The sequence below is a fragment of the Sorex fumeus genome, unplaced genomic scaffold, assembly GCF_029834395.1.
Source record: "Sorex fumeus unplaced genomic scaffold, SorFum_2.1 ptg000010l, whole genome shotgun sequence".
Classification (NCBI taxonomy): domain Eukaryota; kingdom Metazoa; phylum Chordata; class Mammalia; order Eulipotyphla; family Soricidae; genus Sorex; species Sorex fumeus.
In genome coordinates this window covers 44,442,699-44,468,513 of record NW_026606067.1, presented here as the reverse complement: position 1 = coordinate 44,468,513, position 25,815 = coordinate 44,442,699, and the positions used below count along the sequence as shown (strand labels likewise).

The 25,815-nt window shown below is 39.4% G+C and overlaps 1 protein-coding gene across 2 annotated transcripts in view; it reads right to left on the bottom strand.

Moving 5' to 3' along the window:
* Positions 1–691: 691 nt before the first annotated feature.
* Positions 692–25,815, bottom strand: part of PIK3CA (phosphatidylinositol-4,5-bisphosphate 3-kinase catalytic subunit alpha) — a 96,877-nt gene continuing 71,753 nt past the window's right edge. For both annotated transcript variants that reach the window (XM_056110768.1, XM_056110767.1), the window contains exons 10-21: positions 21,336–21,460; positions 20,331–20,412; positions 19,860–20,024; positions 18,274–18,377; positions 16,683–16,854; positions 13,692–13,798; positions 13,093–13,214; positions 11,375–11,453; positions 7,419–7,589; positions 6,291–6,408; positions 6,031–6,182; positions 692–4,347 (exon numbers count right to left, since the gene is read on the bottom strand). In XM_056110768.1, the coding sequence (XP_055966743.1) occupies positions 4,077–4,347; positions 6,031–6,182; positions 6,291–6,408; positions 7,419–7,589; positions 11,375–11,453; positions 13,093–13,214; positions 13,692–13,798; positions 16,683–16,854; positions 18,274–18,377; positions 19,860–20,024; positions 20,331–20,412; positions 21,336–21,460 (1,668 nt within the window). In that variant the 3' untranslated portion in view covers positions 692–4,076. The remainder of the gene's footprint in view (positions 4,348–6,030; positions 6,183–6,290; positions 6,409–7,418; positions 7,590–11,374; positions 11,454–13,092; positions 13,215–13,691; positions 13,799–16,682; positions 16,855–18,273; positions 18,378–19,859; positions 20,025–20,330; positions 20,413–21,335; positions 21,461–25,815) is intronic.

Below are 25,815 nucleotides of genomic sequence, written 5' to 3'. Positions count from 1 at the left end.
GAAGGAAAAGTTAACTTCTAAATGATAAAAAAGGCTTCTCAAGCCACGGCACATAAGACGTAATGACAATTTTTAATATGATAATTTAAAAAGTGGTTTGTGTTTATAGTTTTAAAAATAGCCCAGCTGTATTATTCTTCGTCATCAAGAATTATTCTTTGAGGATCTTGTCAGTGTTTAACACGACAGTTCAGCCTTCACAATCCCATCCTTGATGAAGTGGTCAATTTCCTGTACAATACACTCGCGCAACTTTCAGCCTTCTCTCAGACAGTAACCAGCTAGGCCGTGATGAGAAGAATGCAGTTCATCCAACCAACTCCCACTACTCCTGGTCCTTTCCTCCAGTTTCCTCGTCTCAAAAACATCTGAAGTATGAAAGTTGTCTTTAAATTAGTAGAAGCACCACAATCCATTAAGACCACATACGGCCTTTAAAACGATTTCAGTAATGTCTTAAGACATGAAAGTATCATTGTTTGAAGGTGGATTCTGAACATGTGGGTCCAGCCTAAGACTGCAATTGGTGCAGACACAAAGACATGGAACTCAAAACACTCAGAAAAAGTTAACCTGCTAGCTCTGGGATGATGCTGGAAATGAAATATCAACGAGTTGGCAAATATGGGTTACTAACCAGAATATGAAAGAGAGGAACTTACACAGTCATCAAGAAATTTACACTATGAGATTTCCAGGGTGCCTTTACAATAGGTAGGCTACTTATAATTTGTTAATAATGCCAAATCACAGTTTTTGATGGGAAAAAATACAGGTGGACCGTGTTTTACTTAAGCGAAAATCAGTAACTCATTTAAAATAAAGTCAAATCTAAGAGGGTATATACAAATCATTATTTTCCTGATTATTAAGAACTAGACTTTACACAAAATACTTTATCAGCAGCTGTGTTCATCAAAAAAAACCAATAGTCATAGTTTCACAGTTGAAAAAGTCACACATGAAAATATTTTACAATTCATTGTATTATATTCACCAGGTTCCCACTTCCTAAAGGGCTTATAATATAAAGCCAATTAGAAGGGAAAACCTCAAAGTTGATTCCTTGGACACTACATTTTACAGAGGACACTAACAACCACAAAAAACTTAGGTTCTATTGTAAAATAGCGACCACATTCCATTCATTTTTAAAAAACCCAATTAAAAACATCTTTTAAAAAAGATGAAATTCCACAATATAATGAACAGATTCCAAACTAACAGCAGTCTAAAAATCTTCAAAATAAACAATTTCATATATTTTAGAATATGATAAAAAAGTTAAAGCATGATTTTCAAACAGTTGATAATTTCCTGCTAAAAAGTGTTCAAAATTAGGCTTCATTTTTTTCTTTACCTGCTTCCCCCGCCCCTCCAAGACAGCTACTGAAGGAAAAATTTCTCAAGTGGCCAGATACAAATGGCGCAAGCCAAGAGTCATACCATTCAGTGATAAGCATGGCAGGTTATTGAAACTGACCAACCCACAGAAATTGATCCGATATTCAAGTACCTTGACGCCTCACAGGGGCTCAATAAACACTAACCTGAAATACAGCCTAGTTGACCCAATATAGCACTTAATCCAAGTTCTGGATGTTCGCCTTCTAAACACTGCAGATCCCCACCCAAACCCCCCACCCTCCCACCCCTTATTTTTAATGTTATCTGCTTAAAATTTGCTTGGATTTATTTAAAATTCACTATTAGATCGCTGCATCATTATTTTCTATGAAATTTGTATTTCTTCAAACAGAATTTGGTTGTTGTGACTCTTGAAAATAAAAGTAAATGGTGAAAATAAGTTATGTGGCTTATGTTTCATGGTGGAGGGGGTCCCAGGGGGAGAGATGGGGACAACTATGTGGACTGAGGTGAAAAATGAAAAAGCTGCACAAATTTGGTGAAGGAAGCTCCAGGCTTTTTTGGCACTCAGATAAACAAACCACAGTTCTCTGTAATGTCTTCATTTTCCACCACTAATGTTTAAGATTTGTACCATTTCACTGAGTTTTCCTGTAGTCAATCCCTGATATGGAAAAGACTGGGACGTCACTAACTGAATATATCTAAGGATTAAAATACTATGATATTTTAATAAGTTACAGAACTTCAATATCTGCACAATAATCTTTCTGGTTTCCTATTTGGACAGAGTTAAAATTCTTGCAACTATTCCAAGACACTTTATACATAAAGATCCCCTAGTCTTCAATTTTTCTTCTTGCTGGCAATAGTATATGCATGCTTTAAAGAAGTACCTAAATCTCCAATGCTTATTCCCTTTAAGGGTTCTAAAATAGCCAAGTATTAAGAGCATTTGAGTTAGAGTCCCCTGTTCATTAATTCAAGACTTCTACTATAGGTAATTGATTTCATAAATAAATACTTTTTAAGTGATGCTGTTTTACTAGAGTATACCATGTACACAGTTTTTTTTTAAAAAAAATAAAGTTGTATTCCAATGTTATATCTAATCTAGAAAACTGTCAGTAAATTATTGCACTTTTTCTGGTGTGGCACCTGGACATTTGCTAAACCTATTTCCTAGGATATTAATCATTTATTTTAAATACTGAGTAAAATATCAGAATGGGTGACTAGCAATAGATCCTACATCTTGGGTATCCTGTGCTCTAAGGTGATTTAAGAGAGGTGGAGCCCTGATGACTTGGAAATGGACTTGGTCTTAAGGTGGCTTAAAGGTCCTACTTTTATACTGAATTGTTGGATAAATAGTCTAACAGGTCTAAAGTTCGCTGTCTCTATAGAGCATACCTCGGTAGAGGGTTTAAGCAACTGAGAAGATATTCTAAAGTGTTAATTTTGGTACCTAATTTCATATGACTGAGACATCTCAAGTATAAAAGAGGATGGAAGATGGAGGATGCCTGTGAAAACAAAAACAAAAGAAGAGGAACTTGTTCTCCTTAAATAGTTACACACTAGTTGTTGGTATAAATGGGACAGTGCCTGAGCCTCCCCCGCAGACCGAGAGAAAAGTTGACCATGCTGCTACGAACGTAAAAAGTTTGGGGGTGCAAAACAATGCATGACTATGGGGCAGATCATGGAAATAAAGAATATATATTAATGATAGTTTCTATAATATAAATAGCCTTTAATAAAAAAAATAATCTTTTTTAATAACATTAATACTCATTTCTATTTTCTGGAAAACATGCATGAAAAATGTATTCGATTGCAAAAGGAGAGAAAAAAAATCAACCTACGGTGAATACTGTACAATTCAGGAGCAAGAACTAGTCTTGCCCATTCTTTCTCTAAGATGATTATTTTATTTTGTGAGAGCCCAGAATTTCCCTGGGAAATAAGAATCAGATTCTTGTAAATACTGTCTAGAACCCTGCCCACCCCTCCCACCCCAAATACCATATAATAACAGGTCTCATTTGTGACTGCTTCCAAAAGTTTGCAGATAAGACCCCAAATCATTAAAAGGTTTGATTTATTAAAAAGTCTCTGGTGAAATCTTGAGCCCCTTCTACCGCAAGCACTTTTCTTCATTAAACAAGGAGTCAAAAAACCCTCTTCAAACCTTTAAACTATAAAGTGAACAGCAATGGAAAAATACGTCAATTTTCATTACTTTCCAATCTTAATGTAATTTAACATCAAACTCCAGTTCACTTGGATCTAATGCAATGGTAGACTGTTATGTCCACATTTCGAAACAGAACACTTGCAAAAAAGAGAACATCATTCTTTTTCCTTCTCCACCATTTCTATATATTTGGGGGATTTTTTTGTTTTGTTTTTTAAAAAAAAGATACAAACAATCTTCAAAGTTTACCTTTTTGGACTTAAGGCATAACATGAAATTGCGCATTATTCTAAAGCTCAATTTTGAAATGAACTAGTTTAGTGCTATCAAACCCTGTTTGCGTTTACATTATTTAAATTATATAGTATTTTATTTCTGTTCTTGCTGTAAATTGTAATGCTGTTCATGGATTGTGCAATTCCTATGCAGTCAGTCTTTGCCTGCTGACAGTTACTAACAGTGCAGTACAGAATCCAGATACTGAGCTTTCCATTTTTCAGTTATCACTTCAGTTCAAAGCATGCTGCTTGATTGTGTGGAAGATCCAATCCATTTTTGTTGTCCAGCCACCATGATGGGCATCATTCATTTGTTTCATGAAATATTCCAAAGCCTCTTGTTCAGTTTTATCTAATGCTAGAGTCTTTCGGATATATGCAATATCATCAAAAGACTGGAGTTCTGGCATCCCAGAGCCAAGCATCATGGAGAAAAGGTTTATGAAGAGATTAGCATGCTGCCGAATAGCAAGGTAAGCCTTGTAACACATCTCCTGAAACCTACAAGTAACAAGAACAGTTTGGTCAGTTAGGCGCAGACAGTGTGACTGCTAGCTCGAGGGCTTTGCTCCGACAGCTCATTCGAGGGGCCTTCTGGAACAAACAAATGCTACTAAAAATAGCGTTCTCCTCCTCACTTCTCTTCTCAACACTTTCAATTCCTCTACCCCACACTAGAAAGGACATCATGAGAGTTCGTAAGGATTGTGTTTGCTGCCTTCATGACCAGCACCAGGCCTGGCTCACTGGAAGTTAAATACAGATTAGGGGCTACGGCAATCGTACAGAGGGTCAGGTGTTTTTCTTGCATGTGACCAATCCAGGTTCGATCCCCAGCACCACAGATGGTCCCCCAAGCCTGCCAGGAGTGGTCCCTGAATGCAGAGTCAGAAGTACGCCCTGCTGGGTGTGGTACAAAAACCAAACAAAAACCAAAACAGATTATTAAATGAAAATTGGCCTTTGCAGCAGGGTTTCTTAAACTGTGGATCAAGAACACAAATGGAGTCATGTAACTGCTTTTGCCAGAAAAAAACTGACAAAAGTAAAGGGTTTTGAGTGCAGAGTGACAAAAATTCAGAAATCACACACGTAATGTATTTGAGGGGAGCCCTGGAGGTTCTTAAACTTTTCTCACCCATAACCCCTTTCACTCCTGAGAAACGCAACATAGGCAAACATTGCCAGAAATTACTTGGATTCATTATGTGGTTGGTTTTCAAGTTACTTTTGGTTGTTGCATGTTCAGAAATCTTTTGCTGTTGTCAAATTTTCCTAATCAACCCATTCAGCTATGTGACTCTATGACCAACAGTTGAGAAGCTAGGTTTTAGGGTATGTGCTCGGGCTGGAACTGAGGAAAATATATGTGGAGGTTTAAAAAGGGTTTTGAGAAGTACTTTATAGTTAAAGACAATAGAGACAAAACCTTAAGTGGTAAGAAAAATCATGAGTAAAAATGGTAATTAAAGACAGTCTCCACTCTGGAATCACCTGCATCTCACCTCAGGGCACGTGATTTCTCTTCCTTTATGGGGATCTCTCTTGTCTCTCTTGCATGCTCTGTCTCTCATGTGCTCTCTCTCTCTCTTTCTTTGCTCCCTTTCCCCTTCCTGGACCCCTGCACCCTTTGTTCTTACTCTCAGTTCTGTCAAAAGGAGCACGTTCTTTGTAGGCCTTAATTAATAAACTGCACTTGTTTTCCTTTCCATTTTCTTCACGGCATACACAATAAACTTTAAAATGCTAAAAAGAGCCTTGGAGAAAGCTTAAGCAGTACATGCATGGACAAGGCTGAGTTCAAACCCCAGAACTCCCACCATCCTGCCCCCCCCCCCACACACACACACCACTCGGAGTGGCTCCAGGCTCACTGAGCACAGTTGAGTGTGGTCCTCATTCAATAAAATTAAAACGTTCAATTTATGCTAAAATGTTACTATAACATTATTCTTATTCACTTGAAAAAAATCAATTGTTTTTGACAGAATATCAAGTAGTCTTTATTTTGAACCTTTTTTTTTTCTTTTTGGGTCACACCTGGTAATGCAAAGCTGGGGGTGCTCAGGGGAGCATATGGGATGCTGGGAATTGAACCTGGGTTGGCCGCGTGCAAGGCAAATGCCCTACCCGCTGTGCTATCACTCCAGCTCCTATCTTGAACTTTTGATTTCTTGGGCTTACCTCTCAAATTCTCTTGTCTTTGTACATTCTTGAGCTCCTTTACTAATTACAATCAAAAAATCTTGTGTCAAGACAAATGGCACACGTTCTCGTTTATAACCAAATTTTTTCTTCTTGTGATCCAAAAAGTGCCCGAAATCTATATGAAATAGCTTTTAAAAAGAGGAAATTTTGTTATAGCTTGACAGCAGAAGAAATGCAATATCCTGAATTCATAAACTGAAGAATGCCAAAACATTGTAAGAAGAGAAAAGTATTACTTGTCCATCATCTTTGACCATGATGTTACTATTGTGACGATCTCCAATACCCAAAATAAAGGTGGCGACACAGTATCCCGCACAGGAACGTGTAAACAGGTCAATAGCTGCATCATATCTACAAAAAAGGAAGAAATACCCCATGCGTCTGAGAAATAAATAGCCTATGAACAGAAAAGATGGTTCAAGTTTGCATTTTCACAATGAAGACAATCTTTAACACGAGAGGGAAGCAATTATGCCTGAAGATATGAGGAATTTTGACATTCTTACGTTTCCAAGGGTTTCCAAAGAAATCTCTAGGTATTCTCTGATAAAACCACTGTTGGAGGGATGGGTGTTTGATCATTGTGTGATTGTAACCCAAACATGAAAACTTGTAATTATCTCACGGCGATTCAATAAAATTTAAAATAAATAAATAAATAAATAAATAAATATGCCTTCCTTAAAAAAAAAAGGCACTGTGTAAATGAAACATTTTGTTAACTGACTTTTTATGATTAGTTTTTTCTTTTTATTTTCTTTTGCTTTTTGGATTGCAGCTGGCAATGCTCAGGGGTTACTCCTAGCTCTACACTCAGGAATTACTTCTGATGTTGCCTGGGGGACAATGGAAGGAAGGGGACTCCAGGTCGGCCACGTGCCAGGCAAATGCCCTACCCACAGTACTATCACTCCAGCCCCGTGATGAATTTTTTCTAATCATTTTAATAATAATTTGAAAGTCAAATTTGGAATGGTCAATATTAATTTTTTATAAAAGCAGTTAAGAAAAATCACATTTCTGGAAATGCTACAAAGAATACCATCAAAAAGTAATTCTGATCATTGAAACACTGGAGCAAATTGATGAACAACGGGAGGGCAGTGCTACCCTCAAGCGTTTCCAAGTTAAATCTACCTTCCCTCCAGCACCCCAGGCAAGTACACCTTCTACTGGGTTGATGGGAAGAAATAGGAACAATTATTGAAAGTCTTGTCCAAAAAAAGTGACACAAAAAAGCATTCTGCCAACACTGACCATTGACAGTAACAACAGAGAAGTGTGGAATAAAAGTTCTGGTTATGAGACCCAAACCTCAAAATGAAAACCGACACTGACATCGGAAGAGAACAAGAACTTACATTTCTCCTTTGTTCTTGTCCTTGAGCCACTGGTGCAGTGTGTGGCTGTTGAACTGTAGTGCTCCTTTCAGGCCACCTTTGCACTGGATTTGCATGATAGTGTGAGAATTTCTCACCACCTCAATCAGTCCTACGCAATCTCCAATTGACAGACAACCATAGGGTAGCATTCTAAGGAGGAGCAAGATGTTTGGAATTAGTTAGATGATGGAATTTTAAAGTGGCGACTGTTTTAATAGGCTAGTAGAGAACATTTTATTTGCAAATCTGGCAACTGTAACCTTTACTCCCTAGTCTGATTTAAATTTTGTTACAGCACGACAAACATTCCTAGAAAAACCTTCAGATTACCTATCATTTATTATAAACTTGAACCGAGAAAGCATTTAATTGTACATCATAAATGCATTATGAAAATTACAGTGGCAATTAGAAGTTTCACAAACCTTTATGACATGAAGAAATAGGGATGGATTTCAGGGGGGGAGATGGCCCAAGTGACAGAGCACATGGCAAACACACGTGAGGGCCTGTGTTTGACCCCAGGGACCCAGGTTCTCTTGACCACCGCTAGGTTTGGTAGCCTCTGAGTACGAACAGGCCAGAGCAACCCAACTGCCAGGAACCACAGGGAGAGGGCGCCGGGCCCTGTGCGCATCGCGGGGACATACTGCAGGGTTCTACTTTTGGGTTGTACTTCAGATTAAAGAAATAAGGACGATGCAGACAAGAGAGATGGGATGAGGGTAGGGTGCTTGCCTCTTATGTGGCGACCGAGTGTGATCCTCTGTCAGCACAAAGAGTCCCCATGCACAGCTGGGAACGCCCCTGCCCCCAACATACATGGAAGAATTGAAAGCTATTAAACTGACATCTAAGTAATATCTGACGCAGCAGTTCTCAGATTTTTGTGATGGAGGATTTTAAAGAGCCTGAACTTACCTGGTCCCATCTACTGATGTTAGAAATTAAAACAAGGTAAAATTTTAAATAGAAATTCATTTAAAAACAATAAACTACTACATGTTAAAGTAACATCTTTTTTGGTGTGTGTGTGAACAGCATAGATTTTTATTTAGTTTTTTTTTTTTTTTGGGAGGGGGGGTTATACCTGGCAATGCTCAGGGGTTACTCCTGGCTCTGTGCTCAAGAATTACTCCTGGCAGTGCCCAGGGGACCATATGAGATGCTGGGTATCAAAACTGGGTCAGCTACGTGCAAGGCAAACACCCTACCCATTGTGCTATTGCTCTGACCCCAGAATGATTTTTTATTTTAATAATATTTTTACTGACCATTAACAAAGCTGTTAATGATTGGGTTTCAGTCATACAATGATCCACACCCATCCCTCCAGTAGTGCACAATTCCTACCACCAACGCCCATTTCCCTCCTACCACCCACCAAAAGTGACGATGAGACAACCTTGCCTCTATCTATGGCAGTCACTTTTCTTCTTTTTTCCTCTCTCTCCTTTTGTGCATGATGATTTGCAATACAGGTACTAAGAGGTCATCATGTGTGTTCAGGACGTTCAGCATTTTTATCGGGAGGGTAAGGCTGGAGATTTTTTAGCTGGATGGCAGGTTTGGTGTGTGGACGTGACTGGTGCGGCTTCTGGGAGTATGGGGAGGTGAGGGGAGGTAGCCCATTCCGACCCTGAGAAAGCCTGGAGAATGTCGCAAAACCTGTGTACCCGAATTTTCAGCAGATTATATCTCGGTGAGGTCTGTCCCAAGATGGAGTCCAGCCGGGAGCGTGACAGCTATTTTGAATTGTGGGAGCAAGCGGCTGCCGGGGGCTCTGCTTGGGCGGGCACAAGACTGACACTCTGCTCTGGTTTACCCTGGTCTACTCAGCCTTGTTCGGGTCTAAGATTAACTGCGGCTTTTGATCTCTTTCAAAATGTATGGGTCTCTGAAATAAGGCTGAGCCAGAGGTGGTTTGTGGACGTGGCTTCCACATACCTGTTTGGCTGTTTAATTGCTCAGGAAACTTAGTCCCGAGTTGTTGGGGTCTGGCCAGAGGCACAGTGGCAATTTTGGGGTGTCAGGAGGCCTGAAGGCACCATCAGGCTGCTGATGCACTCACCCCGCAGGTAGAGGCAGACCTGCTGGTGGCACTGAATCCCATAATGCAGCATCTTTTATGAAACAAACAAAAAACTTAGTATTTTTAAGAATCTGTGAGAAGAGCAACACTTTCTCACTGAAAAAAAATTTTTTTTTTCCTTTTTGGGTCACATCTGGCGATGCACAGGGGTTACTCCTGGCTCATGCACTCAGGAATTGCTCCTGGTGGTGCTCAGGGGACCATACAGGATGCTGGGGATTGAACCCAGGTCAGCCGCGTGCAAGGCAAATGCCCTACCCGCTGTGCTATCGCTCCAGCCCCTCTCACTGAAATTTTTTTTAAATGTCTAGCTAATAATTCTTGGTTGGATTCTCATGTATGCTTCTATATTCATTCTAATACAATGTTTTAATTGAAGCCTTACACAGATGTAGATATACAGATAAAGACATATGCAATAATCTTATATAAATGCATTTTTCTTTGATACTATATCAAAAGCAGATGATACTAATTTCTGAATTTGCTATATGAAATCTGAAAACAGCTGTATCAATAAACTTTTCATAATAAACAGGGGCTGGAATCTATCACCAGTATGTGAGGGGCAGAGGGCAGGTAAGACAGAAAAGGAACCACAAGGACCATAATAGTTGAAAATGATCATGTTGGATAAGAACCGAGTATTGAAAGTAGGTAAAGGAACATACATGATAACCTTTCAGTATATTGCAAACCGTAATGCCCAAAAGGGGGGGAAGGGGCAAGGGAGGGAGGGAGGGAGGGAGGGAAGGAGGGAGGGAGAGAGGGAGAGATAGAGAGAATAAGAAGAATCTGAGACTGATGACAATCTGCACCTCAGAAGGTCACTTAACATGTCCACTTTCCTTCTTTGCAATAGAAGGGGATTCACTATTGTGTCACCGCTACATTTTCCATAGCAGCTGCTCTCGACCTAAAACCTCATGGGCCCTGTGGCTGCAGCTAGAAATGACTCCCTGTGCCATCCCACAGACAGGCTTTTCGGGCCGGGGTCTTTGCCCGAGGAACTGTTTGTCCTTGGGTCACCTTGACGGTGCCCAGGGCTCACTCCCGGCTCTGCACTCTGGGGACTAACCCTGGACTGGCACGTGCAACGTCAGCACCTTACCCACTGTACGATTTCTCCACACCCCTCGCCCACCAAAGACTCCTGATCAGCACAAAGACAAGAGAAGAAAAACTCTCAGGAGCAAAAATGACCAAGAAGATGAAACCTGGCAAAAAAAACCTTGAAGATATTATTGGTAAGAGCTGATGGCTTGGGCTTAAAACACAATGGCACAGATATTAAGAAAGGTTCTTTGAGGTAAGAGGATTTACAATTTTTTTTCCTTCTTGGGTCACACCCAGTGACGCACAAGGGTTACTCCTGGCTCTGCACTCAGGAATAACTCCTGGCGGTGCTCAGGGGACCATCTGGGATGCTGGGAATCGAACCCGGGTCGGCCGCGTGCAACGCAAATGCCCTAGTTGCTATGCTATCACTCCAGCCCCAAAAGTTTAAAATTTTAAGAAAATATATATTATAAAAATTTCTTTTAATTATTAAGATCTGAATTATAATGGGCCTTTTGTGCTTCCTATGTCTTATTCTGATAGTGATATTGGAATTGCAAAGTTTTTTCAAGCTTATCAGAGACAGTTCTTCCTTAACCAAAACTCACTAGTTATGCTAAACCAAGGAACAAAAGGAAAGTGAAAGTTAAAACTTGTATTAACAAATTAACTAGTGCTAATTACTCCACCTATGTCTTCAGATGCCTATATATATCTTATAATTAAGTAAAGGTGACTTTCCAGAATACATTTCAATCTTCATGTTGCCTTTTTGATTACTTACCGAAGATCAAGGCCTTGATTTTGCCATATATTTTCCATAATGCGAATAATCTGAAGTGTGAGCATATCTTGTCGTAAATCTGAAATTCAAGTAACATATACCACCTCTTACTACCACAGTGCAAGTTTGGGAAAATTGTGACACCCATAATTTTCAAATGGAAGATAAACAAAGCCATATAGTTTCTTTAATGTAACTGGTAAGGAAGCAATATGCTGAATTTTAAAATCCACATCTAAGTATATAAGTAAATACATTGGTAAAACTATGAAGGATAAGTTAGTATCTAATTTTCCATAATTTTAAATCACAGTATCTAAGTATGATGATAAGAAATGAAAGCTTGGGAACTTGTAATAGTTGACTTAAAACTCTCATGTGTTGTGAAAGTGATTCATTCACTCATTCATTAGAAACTGCAAATCTGAATTCTTATCTTTCCCTGGGTTAGGGTATGCAGTAGTATAATTTCTAATAATCACAGATAGTTCCTAGCCAACCATGCCATAAAACTCAATAAACTTCATGAGTCATTCAATACTTAATTATTTAAGAAAATTAATAATTAACTGCAAGGCTTTCTATTATGTGATTTTTCCCAATTGTAGGCTAATGTAAATAGTCTGAACGTATTTAAAGCAGATTAGATGAGGTGCTGGAGAGATAGTACAGTAGGAAGGGCACTTGTCTTGCACGCAGCTGACAGGAGTTCAATCCATGACACCCATAGGGTCCTTCTAAGCTGGAAGTATTCCCTGATCCCAGAGGCAGGAGTCAGCTCTGAGCACTTGCTGGGTGGGGCTCCAAAACAATCATAACAATAACGATGACAACAATGTAGACTAGATTAAGCTATGATGTTTGGCAGGTCGGGTACATTAAATGCACTTTCAGCTTAGAACTTCAATTTAAGATGGGCTTGAAACAGGCTTATTTAACCTTATTAAAGAAAGATCTGCTCTTCTTTTTCTGAGTCCTTTGAAAGCTGAATATTTATATGAGAAATACTGGACTTCAGGGAATTCAGTGCTAAAATGTCATTTCCCAAGAGAAAACCATGAACGATTCTCCCACCATTCCACTTCTCCTACTACCTCTGCTGGCTCTTCAAGCTACAGGACTTTCACGTATGGGGTGGGGGGGCAGGGGCACCTAGCAGTGATCAGGCTCACTACTGGCTCTGCGCTCAGAGATCACTCTTGGTAGAGCTTGGCAGGCCTTTGGCAGTGCCAAGTGCCAGGATTTGAAGCAGGATCAGCCATGGCAAGGCAAGAGTCTTACCCCTGTACTATCTCTTGGTGCGAGTCAGAACTTTCTTAAACGCTTCTTGAGTAGACTCTGTTCCAAGGTTTCCATGATCTTAGTAACTGTCTAACATACCCCCTTTCTCTGCTAGATTCTGAGCTCTACGAAGGTGCAGATGCTCTTTCATTTCTTCTTACAATACCAGGAACTAGCTCATCAACTATCGACAGAATGAGTAGATAAACACTCACAGAGCTGAAAAATGGTAATTAGAAACCGATTTTAGATCTAATTAATATTCAATTTCTTTCCAATACGCATATCATATTCAAAAAGTTAAGACATTTGTTTATTATATTTTTATCACTTGTGTATTTCTTAAATGGCTTTTGAGAGTCTTCATGGCTTATAAATAGCCTATGTAAAAAAGAGAGTTAAATTCATGCATCACAAGTCCATTAATACTTTCTTACCATCCCCATTTTTAAAGATGATCTCATTGTTCTGAAAGAGTAACTCTGACATGATGTCTGGATTCTCCCAATTCAACCACAGTGGCCTTTTTGCAGAGGACATAATTCGACACTCTTCAAGCCTTTAAAACAGTTGAAAACTTTACTAGACACCTTGGCTTTGCTATCCTAGTCTCCCTCAAACTTATACTAAAATACTTGAAGCATAATTTAAGTATTACAAATTTTCAAACGTTCTCTTCAATATTATTTGTGAATTAATTCTTAAGGAAGTACAAAGAGAAGTATTAAGCGTAATTTTTAGCAACATTTTTCAGTAACCAGAGAGATATGGCACTAGTTTTGCTGTTACTACATTCTATTTCTTTTACCAGAAATTCTAGCCATGTGAAACACTCTGAAGTAATAAAGTTATTCTGGAAAAAAGTGCAGATCTGAACTTGAAAAAAAAATTCTTAGTACTTTGATTTTGCATGTTAGGAGAACTGGAGAAGTAAGCACATATAATTGAACATTCTAAGCTATCTAATGGACATGCTAACTTTCTGCAAGATTTAAACAGAAAGCATACTTGTTTAAATATGCCAGAGAAAACTTACCTAAGATTTCCTAGTTGATGAGCAGGGTTTAGAGGAGAAAGAAAGCCCTGGAGGGCATCCATGAAATCTGGCCGCCTCATTTGCTCAACTAAAAACTTCATCTGTACCTGATAGGTAAACATAATCGTGATTAGAAAATGATTTCACAAAAGCTAAACCCAACTGCTACTCTTTTTACACTGGGGCTTCAACGTTGGATAGTCTTTGGATCCACAAGCTGACCGGGCTGCATCTTAATCAGAAGGCCTTCTGTAACAAAGCAACCCCGTCTGGGCATAGAGGGGCATGTGCGCCAGTCCGGTACACTTTCCTGAGAGAGGAACTCATAACACTAGTAGCCAGAGTCTCGGCTTGAGAGCTGGCTTGGTCAATGGTGGCCGCCAGTTTTTAAAATGAACTGTGCTGGAATATAGCCACACCCCTTCACTTCAATATTGGCTACTTTCAGATTAACACGGTGGTGCTGAGAGTTGACAACAGCGACTGCATGTCTTGAAAACTCTAAAATAATTTCTACCTGGTCTTTTCAGAAAAGGCCCTCCCGTTGATCGTCGATTTGCTCGAGCGGGCCCAGTAACATCTCCATTGGAGACTTTTGTTGTTACTGTGTCTGGCATATCGAATACTCTCGGTAGCTTGCCGGGCTCTCTGAGAGGGGCGGAAATACTTCTCACCCTTGTTTCATGCCCTCTTAGCTGAATCTTACTTTCAAGCTTTTCGTAGAACAAAAAAATCACACTCAATCTCTGTTGGGTAAAAAAAAGTAACAAGGCTAAAAAAAATAGTTGGGAAAAACATTTCTTGCACTGAGGCTAAATTACAGTCCAGTTTTAGCAGACAGTTTGAAAGAAACATCCTCTTCAATCAGTTCAAGCCAAAGCCTCAATGCTAAACTATCACACAGGTAACAGTCCTGTTATTTTCAGGAAATCCCAGTACATTGAAAACAGAAAATCTGAGTAGGAAAAAATGAGGCCAGGAACCAGGAGTTCATAATAAATTAATTTTCATGCTTGAATTTTAGAACAAATTGATTGTACATGTGTGTGAGTTGGGGCGAGGGGGAGTTGCATGTCTGGCAGTACCCAGGGACCATGAAGTGTCAGGGACTGAAGGTGGGGTTCCTGCATGCAAAGCAGGAACCTCCGTGCTATCTCCCCAGCCCAGTAACAAGTTTTTATTTTCTTTCTTATTATGCATTAGTGATGAATACAATGACTGCTGACTACAGCAATTCTTGTTCACATAACAGGCATTTTTAATCACTACATTCCTAAAGTATAGTGCTTCCTACTTGTTATCATTACTGTGCTAAAGCACAGAAATCAAAGTTAATTGCTTATGTTCCTGTGACTCATTTTAGTTCACTATTACATTCAGTTAAGCCTGTAGTGATCTGAGTAGTGGAATTCACATTCCTAATTGACTTGACTGTATCAGAGCCCATCTGTATTATGAAAACTCCAGCTTAGAAGAAAAGTCTGTATTTATAAACTTAACTGATAACTATTTTTTAATCTCACTTGTAACAAATTTTATTCCCCACTGAAGTCTAGTTCTTCTTGTTCACAACTCCAGTATCAGAAACAATAGACTCACCCTCAAATAATCTGACCAAACAACTTGTCACACCCTGTGACATTTAGACTGACAGAGGAGCTTTCTTTGGAAGTCTTTTGAAAGTAAATATGAATGAAGCCATTGGAATATTCATTCCTTACTGGTGATTTACATTGTTCCTTTCTCAGGGAATTACGAACAAACGTGCAATCCCCTTCTATTTCACTAGACATGAAAATGACTTCAGTTTTCCTGTAGGATGTGGCAGCAAGTAGAAAGGTTCATTCAAATCCTTTACACTGCATATTCCTCACACACTACATTGCACTGTGAACAACCTATTACACAACCAAGTCCATTAATTGTAGCACTGTAGCACTGTCCTCCCGTTGTTCATCAATTTGCTTGAGCAGGCACCAGTAACGTCTCCACTGTGAGACTTGTTGTTAATGATTTTGGCATATCGAATACGCAGCGGGGAGCTTGCCAGGCTCTGCAGTGTGGGCGGGATACTTTCAGTAGCTTGCCGGGCTGTCCGAGAAGGAAGGAGGAATCGAACCTGGGTCGGCCGTGTGCAAGGCAAACGCCTACCTACTGTGCTATCCATTAGTTATGTTAATAAAAAAATTTGAGGGGGATTTGGGTCACTCCTGGCAGTGCTCAGGGGCTGCTCCACCTCTGTGCCTGGGGATTATTCCAGGTGGTGCTCCGGGGACCATGTAGTTGTCTGGACAACAACTGAACCCAGGTTGTCAATATGCGAGGCAAGCACCTTAACCTTTACACTGAGTCCATTTTAAACTTAGAAATGTAAAAGCTAATTTATGAAAGGAAACTCTCATTTTCAGGTCATCTCTTGAAGATAATAAATTGTACAAAATGAGGGAAAAAACTCATTTAAAACATGGAAGGTGGGAGGGATAGTATAATGGATGAAGCACTTGCCTTGCACGCAGCCAACCCAGATTCAATCCCCAGAATCCCATATGGTTCCCTGAGTATCATTAGGAATGATTCCTGAGTGCAGAGCCAGGAATAATCTTTAAGCATCACCAAGTGGGGCCCAAAAGGGCGAAAGGAAAAACCAAAACTGGGAACTAGCTATGTAAAAGAGAAAGGGAAAGAAGAAGGAATTAACATTCACTGGATATTTTCCCATACAAGAACTATGACAGGCGCTCCAGATGCTTTATGTGATTTAATCTTATAACAAATCTATGAAAAAAAATCTTATTCTTGTTTTACAGACAAGGAAAATAAATTCAAGAGATAAATAATGTATCTAATGATGTAAGGAGCAGTGGAAATTAAATTTCATCTCAAATCCTGATCTACTTGACTCTGAGGCACTTGTATCTATATACAGGAATCGTAAACACGCCCGTCTCACTGCGCCGGAAAGGGTCTTAAGTAAAAACCCGAGTCACGTACCTTTTGTGTTTCATCCTTCTTCTCTTGTTTGAGGATGTCAGTTAAGTTAATAAGCTTTTCCATAGCCTCCACTTGCCTGTTCAGGTGCTTTAAATACATGCCACACGCACGACAATAGGACTCCAAAAGCAGCCCGAACCGCTGGCTCACTGTTTTATTGTGCATCTCAGATCTAAAAGAACAGTTCAGATTTTTTAAGAAACTGTAGCACTGCACTGTAGTACTGTCCTCCCGTTGCTCATCGATTTGCTCAAGCGGGCCCAGTAACGTCTCCATTTGAGACTTGTTACTGTTTTTGGCATACCGAATACGCCATGGGGAGCTTGCCAGGTTCTGCAGTGCGGGTGGGATACTCTCGGTAGTGTGCCGGGCTCTCCTAAAGGGGTGGAGGAATCGAACCTGGGTTGGCCTCGTGCAAGGCAAATGCCCTACCCGCTGTACTACTGCTCCGGTCCTTTTAAGAAACATATATATATATATATATATATATATATATATATATATATACACACACACATACACATAAAAATTTAAGTGAGTATATTAAACATCCATGCATAATCATTTAAAAATATATTCTTCAAAATCTAATAAATGTTATAATTATTCTAATAGTTAAAAATTTACCACTTAGAAATAAGACAACCAAGAGTTTTAGGTTGAACCTGAAAATCGACTACATTTTAGGTTAATTCAATTACTTTCCATATAGTAATTTTGCACATCATGTACAAACATGATAACAAGGAAATTAGTGACAAAAACAAAATAAGTATAGAAGAAAGTCCAGTGAACATGATTTCACTTTTGTGCTATATATATCTCTTTTCTGAACTGTCTCTAAAATTTTAAACCTAGTTGGAGCAATAGCACAGCAGGTAGGGCGTTTGCCTTGCACTCTGCCGAACTAGGTTTGATTCCTCTGCCCCTCTTGGACAGCCCAGCAAGCTACCAAGAGTATCTTGCCTGCACGGCAAAGCCTGGCAAGCTACCCGTGACGTATTCGCTAAGCCAAAAACAGTAACAACAAGTCTCACAATTTGTTGTGAGATGTTACTGGTGCCCGCTTGAGCAAATTGATGAACAACGGGAGTACAGTGCTATAATGCTTTAAAAAATAACAATATGAATATGATTCTAACTTCAAAATTTGTGCAATGTTTATGTTGCTAACTTTGAGAGTAATCTCCTATTCTGAAAAGTACTTTTACTCTCTATTTTCTAATAAAAACCTTGAGATCTGTCATTAGTATTTTGAATTTCAAGATAACTGCTTGTCCATTTTCAGATTTTTAAAATGTTCATATATAGTGAAACCAAGCACAGTATTCTCATCTCATAAATTTTTTTTTCACTTTACTTGAAGCAGAAGCAGAATCTTTAAAAATATTTCCATTCTTCTGTTTAAATTCAGCTTTGAATTTTAATTCTTGCTTAATGATAAAAAGAAAAAGTTGAGGGAAAACTCATCACTGGTATAGTATGCTTTCAGTATGTAAATCTCTAAATATTGAGTAATACATACTTAGCAAGTCTACTGAAAAATAAAGCAATATGTAAAGAATTTTAATAAGAAAATAATTTAACTTACTTTAAATGCCAAAAGAAAAAGTGCCCAATCCTTTGATTAGTCAATGCTTTCTTAAGTAAAAATCTCACAAGCAGGTTATCCAAATACTGTTCATATTTTAGGACCTATGTATTAAAAACAAATAGAAAACAACTCTACATTAGTTATATTTTACACGGTTAGACAAAAAAAGCATTTTTTTAGTGTGTTTTGACATCTTTTTTAATGTTGAGGCAATTTTTTTTTCCTCTTGGGTCACACCCAGCGACGCACTGGGGTTACTCCTGGCTCTGCACTCAGGAATTACTCCTGGCGGTGCTCAGGGGACCATATGGGATGCTGGGAATCGAACCTGGGTTGCTGCGTGCAAGGCAGATGCCCTAACCGCTATGCTAACACTCCAGCCCCAGTAAGGCAATTTAAAAAAAAACACTCTTAATTAATTTTTTTTTCACTTTTTGGGTTATACCCAGCAATACTCAGGGGTTACTCCTAGCTCTGCACTCCTAGTGGTGCTCGGGTGACCATATGAGACGTCTGGGATTGAGCCCCGTCAGCTGCGTGCAAGGCAAGTGCCCTCCCTACCCCACTCCACCACAGTCTAATGTCCTTCGTTCCCAAGCCAACTCTTCCAAGTTCTGCTGCTGGACTGGTAAGTCTGCTGCCAAATGAAGGAGTTTGTTTTTGTCTTACATTCTGATTAAGGTGCTGTGGTTTACAATCCTGCTAGGGACAGTTTCGTGCATCTATTATTCCAACACCGCACCGCCATCTGAGTACTCACCTCCCTGGACCATGTCCCAAAGACCCCTCCTTCCCTCCAGTTCAGGCTGCTTGGACACTTGCTATTTTGTTTTAGATTTAAGAGACTTTGCTTCTGGCCCACACTCTGCAGTTCTCAGGGCTCACTCCTGGAGGTGCTCAGGGCACCATATGTGGTGCCAGGGATCAAACCCATATATTTAGAGAGCATTTTATTTAAAAAAAATTTTTTTTTCTTATTGAATCACTGTAAGTTACAGAGTTACAAACTTGTTCATGACTGAGTTTCAGGTGTACAATATTTCAACACCAACCCCTTCAATAGATTCGATTTCCCTTCACCAATGTCCCCATTTTCCTTCCTGTCCCCGGTCTTGCCTCTATGGCAGGCTCTCTTTTCCTTTTCCTTTCCCTCACCCATCCCCCATCTTTTAGGCACTCTGGTTTACAATACTATTACTCATGGGGTGTCATGCATGTCTCTTCACCTCCTTCAAGCCATTTTAAAGGAGGAAAGTAGATGCTACTTTGAGTGATGCTGATTCGTTTTATTATTTTTGGGCACTGGAGCCAGACTCAGCTGTATTCAGGACTTATTTCTGACTCAGCTGAGGGATCACTCCTGATGGTGCTCAGGGGACAGTATTTGTGCCACAATCAACCGTGGTTTACCCATTCAAGGTGCCTTACCCCCCTGTATTATACCTCTCCAGCCCCGGTAAAACTGATTAAAAAAATACACACACACACACACACACACACACACACACACACACACACACACACTGTTACTGCAAGTTAAGTTTTGGAAATAGTGCATTATTTTTTAATTTTATGTTACTTACCTGTACAAGCTGAATTAAGTACTGAGAAAGTTTGTCATCTGTTAGGTATTTTTCCAAGCATCGAACAGCAAAACCTCGAACCATAGGATCTGGGTAATTGCAATCCAAGAGCTCCATAGCCTGTTCAGGTTTGATCGGAGGCCAATCTTTAACCAGGCAGTACATCTGTGTATGAGAGACAATCTGAGAAGTCAGAGAGAAGCTGCGAGACTTGGAGATGCTGTCTTCATTTCTTACTTTAAAATCAGTTAAGATAAAAGCCCACTTTATAAATTCAGTGCTAAAAATATGCAGCTCTAATTTTATTAGAGAAAGTGATGTGAAAGGTACTTTTCTCCACTATATTACCATCATTTATTTAAGACACAGTCTATTTCATTACTTATATTTCTGCAGCTTTGGAGGGGAAATAATTTGGACACACACCAATTCTGTTCAAGAGTTATTCAGTAACCTCAAACATGCACTTACCTGAGCTACTTCATCTCTAGAATTCCATTTAACAGAAAGAAGCAGTTTAGGCAGAATCTCAGGAATAGTTACGCAATAGTGTCTGTGTGGGAAAGACAAAACAAAATTAAAAAAAAAATTCTTGCATGTTATTCAGAAAGTCTAGACATATATATTTTCAATTATGCAATTTTAAAGGTTCCAAATACTTAATAAAACTCCTTACCATTACCAGTCTCCTTTAAAATCAAGAAATCAGTTTAATATGATAATTTCATGTACTAAGACAGAATTGTAAAGGCAATGACAAGCGGAAAATCCAAATGGAGGACAAGTACTTCGAAAAAATGGCTTACGAGACTTATGAGAACTTATGAGGCTCTTTTATAGCACCTGTCATTCACATAAGAAACATGAGCCATCAGAAGAATCGCCACTTCTACTTTGGTTACTGGGCAAAATTCATGTTTTGTCTTGGTGACATAAGAAAGCATCATGCTATTTGAGAAAATGTAAAAAAAATTAAGAGAACTCCCAATAACAGAAATCCTAGCCCAATTAAATCATAAGTTGTTTTAAATGATGGGTTTTTAGCATCATCACTGTTTTTAGGACCTGGGGACAAACCTGCCCAGGGGTCACTCCTGGAAGTGCTTCAAGGGACTATCAAGTACCAGGGACCAAACAGGGGTCAGCTGCACGTACTGCAATGCCTTTACTATCTCTCCAGCCTCACTACGGGGCATCATATTTTTGTTTTTGGATTTTATTTTTAAAATCTTAAAAAGGTCTTATCAGGCATTTAGAATTTACAAAGGAAGTATTCAATGGATGAGTTTAATTATCATCGAAACACGATTTCCCAAAAATAATAAGCTATACCCACAGTTCTCACAGAATGATGTTTCTAAATACAAGTATGCTATACTTTAACAAATATGCAAAAATAAGGCAAAAAGACCAGTATTATCCTGGTATTATCCTTCTGTAATAAAAGCCAGCCAGATTCTTTATCTTATCGCTTACCTGTGGCTCCACAGGAAATCCTTTTCTTGCTCAGTGATTTCAGATAGAGGATCACGTGTACAGATTGCTCGGAGCTGTTCTTTATCATTTTCTCTTAGTTCATTGTCTCTAGCTAGTCTGTTACTCTGTAAAATAAACAATATCTTAGATACTTTTCTTTGCCATGTTATTTTCTTCCTGGATTCAAAAGTGAATTACAGAAGAGGAAATTATCAATAAGCTTTATGCTTAGTTTATTCCCAGCACAAGTTTTTGTTTTCAGGGGAAAGAAAGAGCCCATTTAGGACTCTATAGGAACAAACCTATAGGAGCAAATCCAGGAACTGAATTAGCATCACTGCATTCACAGAACTGGGATCGCCACAGTTAAGGATGTGACCGGATGGGGAGACTAGGAATACTGTAGAATCCACTGCTGCTCCTTGCCATTCCCCTTTCTAGTACTAGTATTCTTTTAACTAATCTAATGTTTCTCGACTTAGTAGTAAAATAGAACAAAAATATAAATTTTTCCCCACATTCCTTGTCTGAATCCTTCTTACCACTGCAAAGGTTTCCAATTCAACAAGTAAGACAAGGGGAAAAGGAGAAGAAACACCCTCTTTAAAATGCTGTGCACTGAGTGTGACGAAGCTGGGCTGTAAAGGCGGTTGCAAAGGCTGGAGCACACGCCACGTACGCAGAGGCCTGGCTTTTCACCTGGGCCTGACAGTTCCACAGGCACTGAACTGAAAGGCCGTCCTGTCCACTGCCAGGTGTGCTCCCCCACACAAATGGACACACCAAAAAAGAAACCACAAGCAAGTAACTTTATATGCTTTCAAGGTCTCGATTTATTCCTTTATCTATTAGCTGCATGATAAGTGAATGCATTAATGTACCATGTAAAACAAATATACCGGCTTAGAATGAGTTACACAATCCCTAGTGGCTAAAATTGAGACATCTTTTCTACTTGATATATTTGAATACTGTAATTTCTCAAAAACATACAGAAATTATTGCATATACTTATTCAAAGGAGTAGGAGGTAGATCACATACTGCCTACTTGGCTATAAGAGCCTCTATTCTGGTGAGAAATAGTGTGAAGATCATTAGAAACTTGATATAAATACTCTGGGTTTTGTGATAGAGAATGGCTGAGAAGCTATCCTGTTTTCTGTTGGGGGACAGGGAGGGCGGGACTTTGGACCACACCCAGTTATGCTCAGGGACTGACTATTCCTGGCTCTGAGCTCAGCAGGGACACCAGGCAGGGCTTGGTGGGCATCCTATGTGGGGCCACTGGGTCTGTGGGATGAAAGCCCAGGGCCTGAACCCCATGTACCACTTCTCCAGCTCCTGAGTGATCACTCAGATAGAGTAAGTGGAAATGGCCTCTAAGATAATAATATTTAATTGTGGTCCAAATGACGGGAAAGAACCCTTCATATTAAGGACAGGGAAAGTTGACTGGGACCGGGCAAACAGTGTCCCCAGAGAGAGTGAATTTGATGTGAAAGAGGAGCAGGAGGACGTGTGAGCCTGAGGTTCGGAGATGAGGAAGAGGAGCAGAGGAAGAGGATGTACAGGAAATGTAAAATTTGCAGCTCCAAGTGGTGTTTGAATTTTATTTCTAGCAAAAGCTGTGAGAGGATAAAGACCATGATTCGACATGTTTCATAACGTCTACACTGGCCACATAGCACCAAGGAGACAAACTAGGAGGATTAAGGCAACAGTCCATAAGAGATTAAAATAACAAACTCCAGACTGACCAAGAAAGTGGTCAGTACCATTTATTATCTGATTCCAGTGGACTCCATTTTAAAAATTTATCTTTATTTATATTTTGATGCGGCCGCGTGACATTTTATCATCTAGGTCTTACTCTGGAGAACCTGGCAGGCTACCAGAAGTATCCTGCCCACACGACAGAGTCTGGCAAACTCCCCATGGCGTATTCAATATGTCAAAAACCAGTAACAATGATGGGTCTCATTCTCCTGACCCTGAAAGAGCCTCGAATGTGGCACTTTTTAAAATCTCAGGGTTAGGACGAAGGAGATGTTACTGGGGCCTGCTTGGGGCAATCGATGACCAACAGGATGACAGTGATTTATATTTTGATATAAAATAATTCAGAGAATGAAATGATGATGAAAATTTTTATAGAAATTTGGTTAAGAATTAGAGGTAAACCAAATTTATGATGCAATACTTTCAAGAGACTTTGATGCAATACTTTTAAGAGACTTTGTTTGCTCATTGTTGTGTGTGATCCTGGAATATATCCTTCTCAGAAATATTGATACAAATCTAACAAGTTTTACTTTATCATTACTGATTTTTTTTTTGTACCAGCATTGTCAAGATGCCATTGTTGAGAACTTTGATGGTCATAATTTTGTTGAGAGGATAGCCATTTTCTGTGCTTTATTATTGCAAAACATTTCTATTTTACACATAGAATAGTCGAAAGAATTTTTCAATCACCTTTTTCCTTTCAATTCCTCTTGCTATCTCACAGCTACCTGCTACATTTATCTATTTAGGAAGCGTATCAAGTAAATTTTGGTACATGATATCATAAAAGGTGAGATGAAGTCATTCCTGTTTATGACTGAGTACAGATACTATATTTTTTGTCATTGGAAATATATTGTTCACTCACTGTATTTGATTTTGGGAAAATGCAGTCATTTATATGATCAATTTCATTATCATTAGAATCTGGTACAGTGATTTTTATTGGTGTGATTCTGACCCCTGTGCCCCTCAAGAACCTTTGATATTGTTGGAGATATTTCTGATTGTCCCAACTTGGGATTGAGGTACAAATGACACCTATGACAGGGATGCAGCTAAACATCCTGTAATGAATAAGGCAGTCCCTACAAAAAATCAAGATAACCCTTCATCAGTCAGGTTAGTGATGTGATGGAATTCATGTATAACTTTTGACACCTCAAAATTAAAATGACAGTCATTTCTTTTCTTTTTTCTTTTTTTTGCTTTTTGGGTCACACCCGGCAATGCTCAGGGGTTACTCCTGGCTCATGCACTCAGGAATTGCTCCTGGCGGTGCTCAGGGGACCATATGGGGTGCTGGGAATCGAACCTGTGTTGGCCATGTTGGCTGCATGCAAGGCAAACACCCTATCCGCTGTGCTATTGCTCCAGCCCCTCTTTTTTTTTTTTTAATTTTCACTAGTGAAACACCATGAGGTACAGTTGTAGACTTATAAATTTTTGTGTCTGGGTTTCAATTATACAATGATCAAGTATCCATCCCTCCACCAATGCCCATTTTCCACCACCACCGATCCCTGGATCCCTCCGACCCCCCAGTCATTTCTTTTTAATTTTAGAATGGATTAGATGCAGAAGTCCTGCAGATACCAAAATCTATGGTTGCTTGAGTAATATTAAGATTGGTCTCCTGGATTTATGGGTCCCTCATTTCTAGTTTCAACCAACCAACAGCTGTGGTGGCTGAATCTGTGAATGCGTAACCCTAAGATATAGAGGAGCAACTGTATTTTTTTTTAATCCACAAATAAGTGGACCCACAAAGATCAAATTGTGTAATTTAAGGGCCAAATGTTTTTGGCTCAAGTTGTCAATAGTGTACAGGCTAAGAAAGCCTTCTTTACATTATATCATTTGTCTCTTTGCATTCATACCTGTGTCATTTAACAACTGTAAATTAATTTTCCTATCAATTTTCATCTCTTTGTCTCTACAGATAGAAAGGGGATGGGCGAGAGAGTTAGTACAGCAGGTAGGGTGCTTGAACACAGCAGACTTCAGTTTTAAGATACAGGAAAACTAAAATTCTACATGTATCTTAGATTTTTAAGTTATCAACAACCCATGATAATTGAAGAAATTCATTTCATACTGTCGTACAACATTAATCATATTTGTTTTGTTGTCCTTTGCTCTCCATCCTGCCATCTACCATCTCCAGGGAAATGTAGCACTGTAGCACTGTCCTCCCACTGTTCATCAATTTGCTGGAGGAGGCCCAGTAACGTCTCCATTGTGAGACTTGTTGTTACTGTGTTTGGCATATCGAAAACATCACAGGGAGCTTGCCAGGCTCTGCTGTGCAGGCGAGATACTCTCAGTAGCTTGCCGGGCTGTCCGAGAGGGGTGGAGGAATCAATCCTGGCTCGGCCAGGCTGGCCGCGTGCAAGGCTAACGCCCTACTCTGTGCTATCGCTCGCAATATTAATATTACAACATTTTCTATTATTATACTAAACATTTATTTTGGCCTTTGAAAGAAAGGTCCTTCAAAGAAACAAAAAGTAATAAAATATGATCCTTACAAAGAATTTTGTGTAGTCAGAACTGCTATAAAAACAAACTTCAGGACTGGAACCCCACCGCGCAAGTGTCTGCAGGCGCCCCACCCCCGCGACGCTGGGAGGAAAAGGGGATCTGCTTCTCTCTGCCTGTCCCTTTGGTCCGGCCGCCCATCAGAGCTGCTT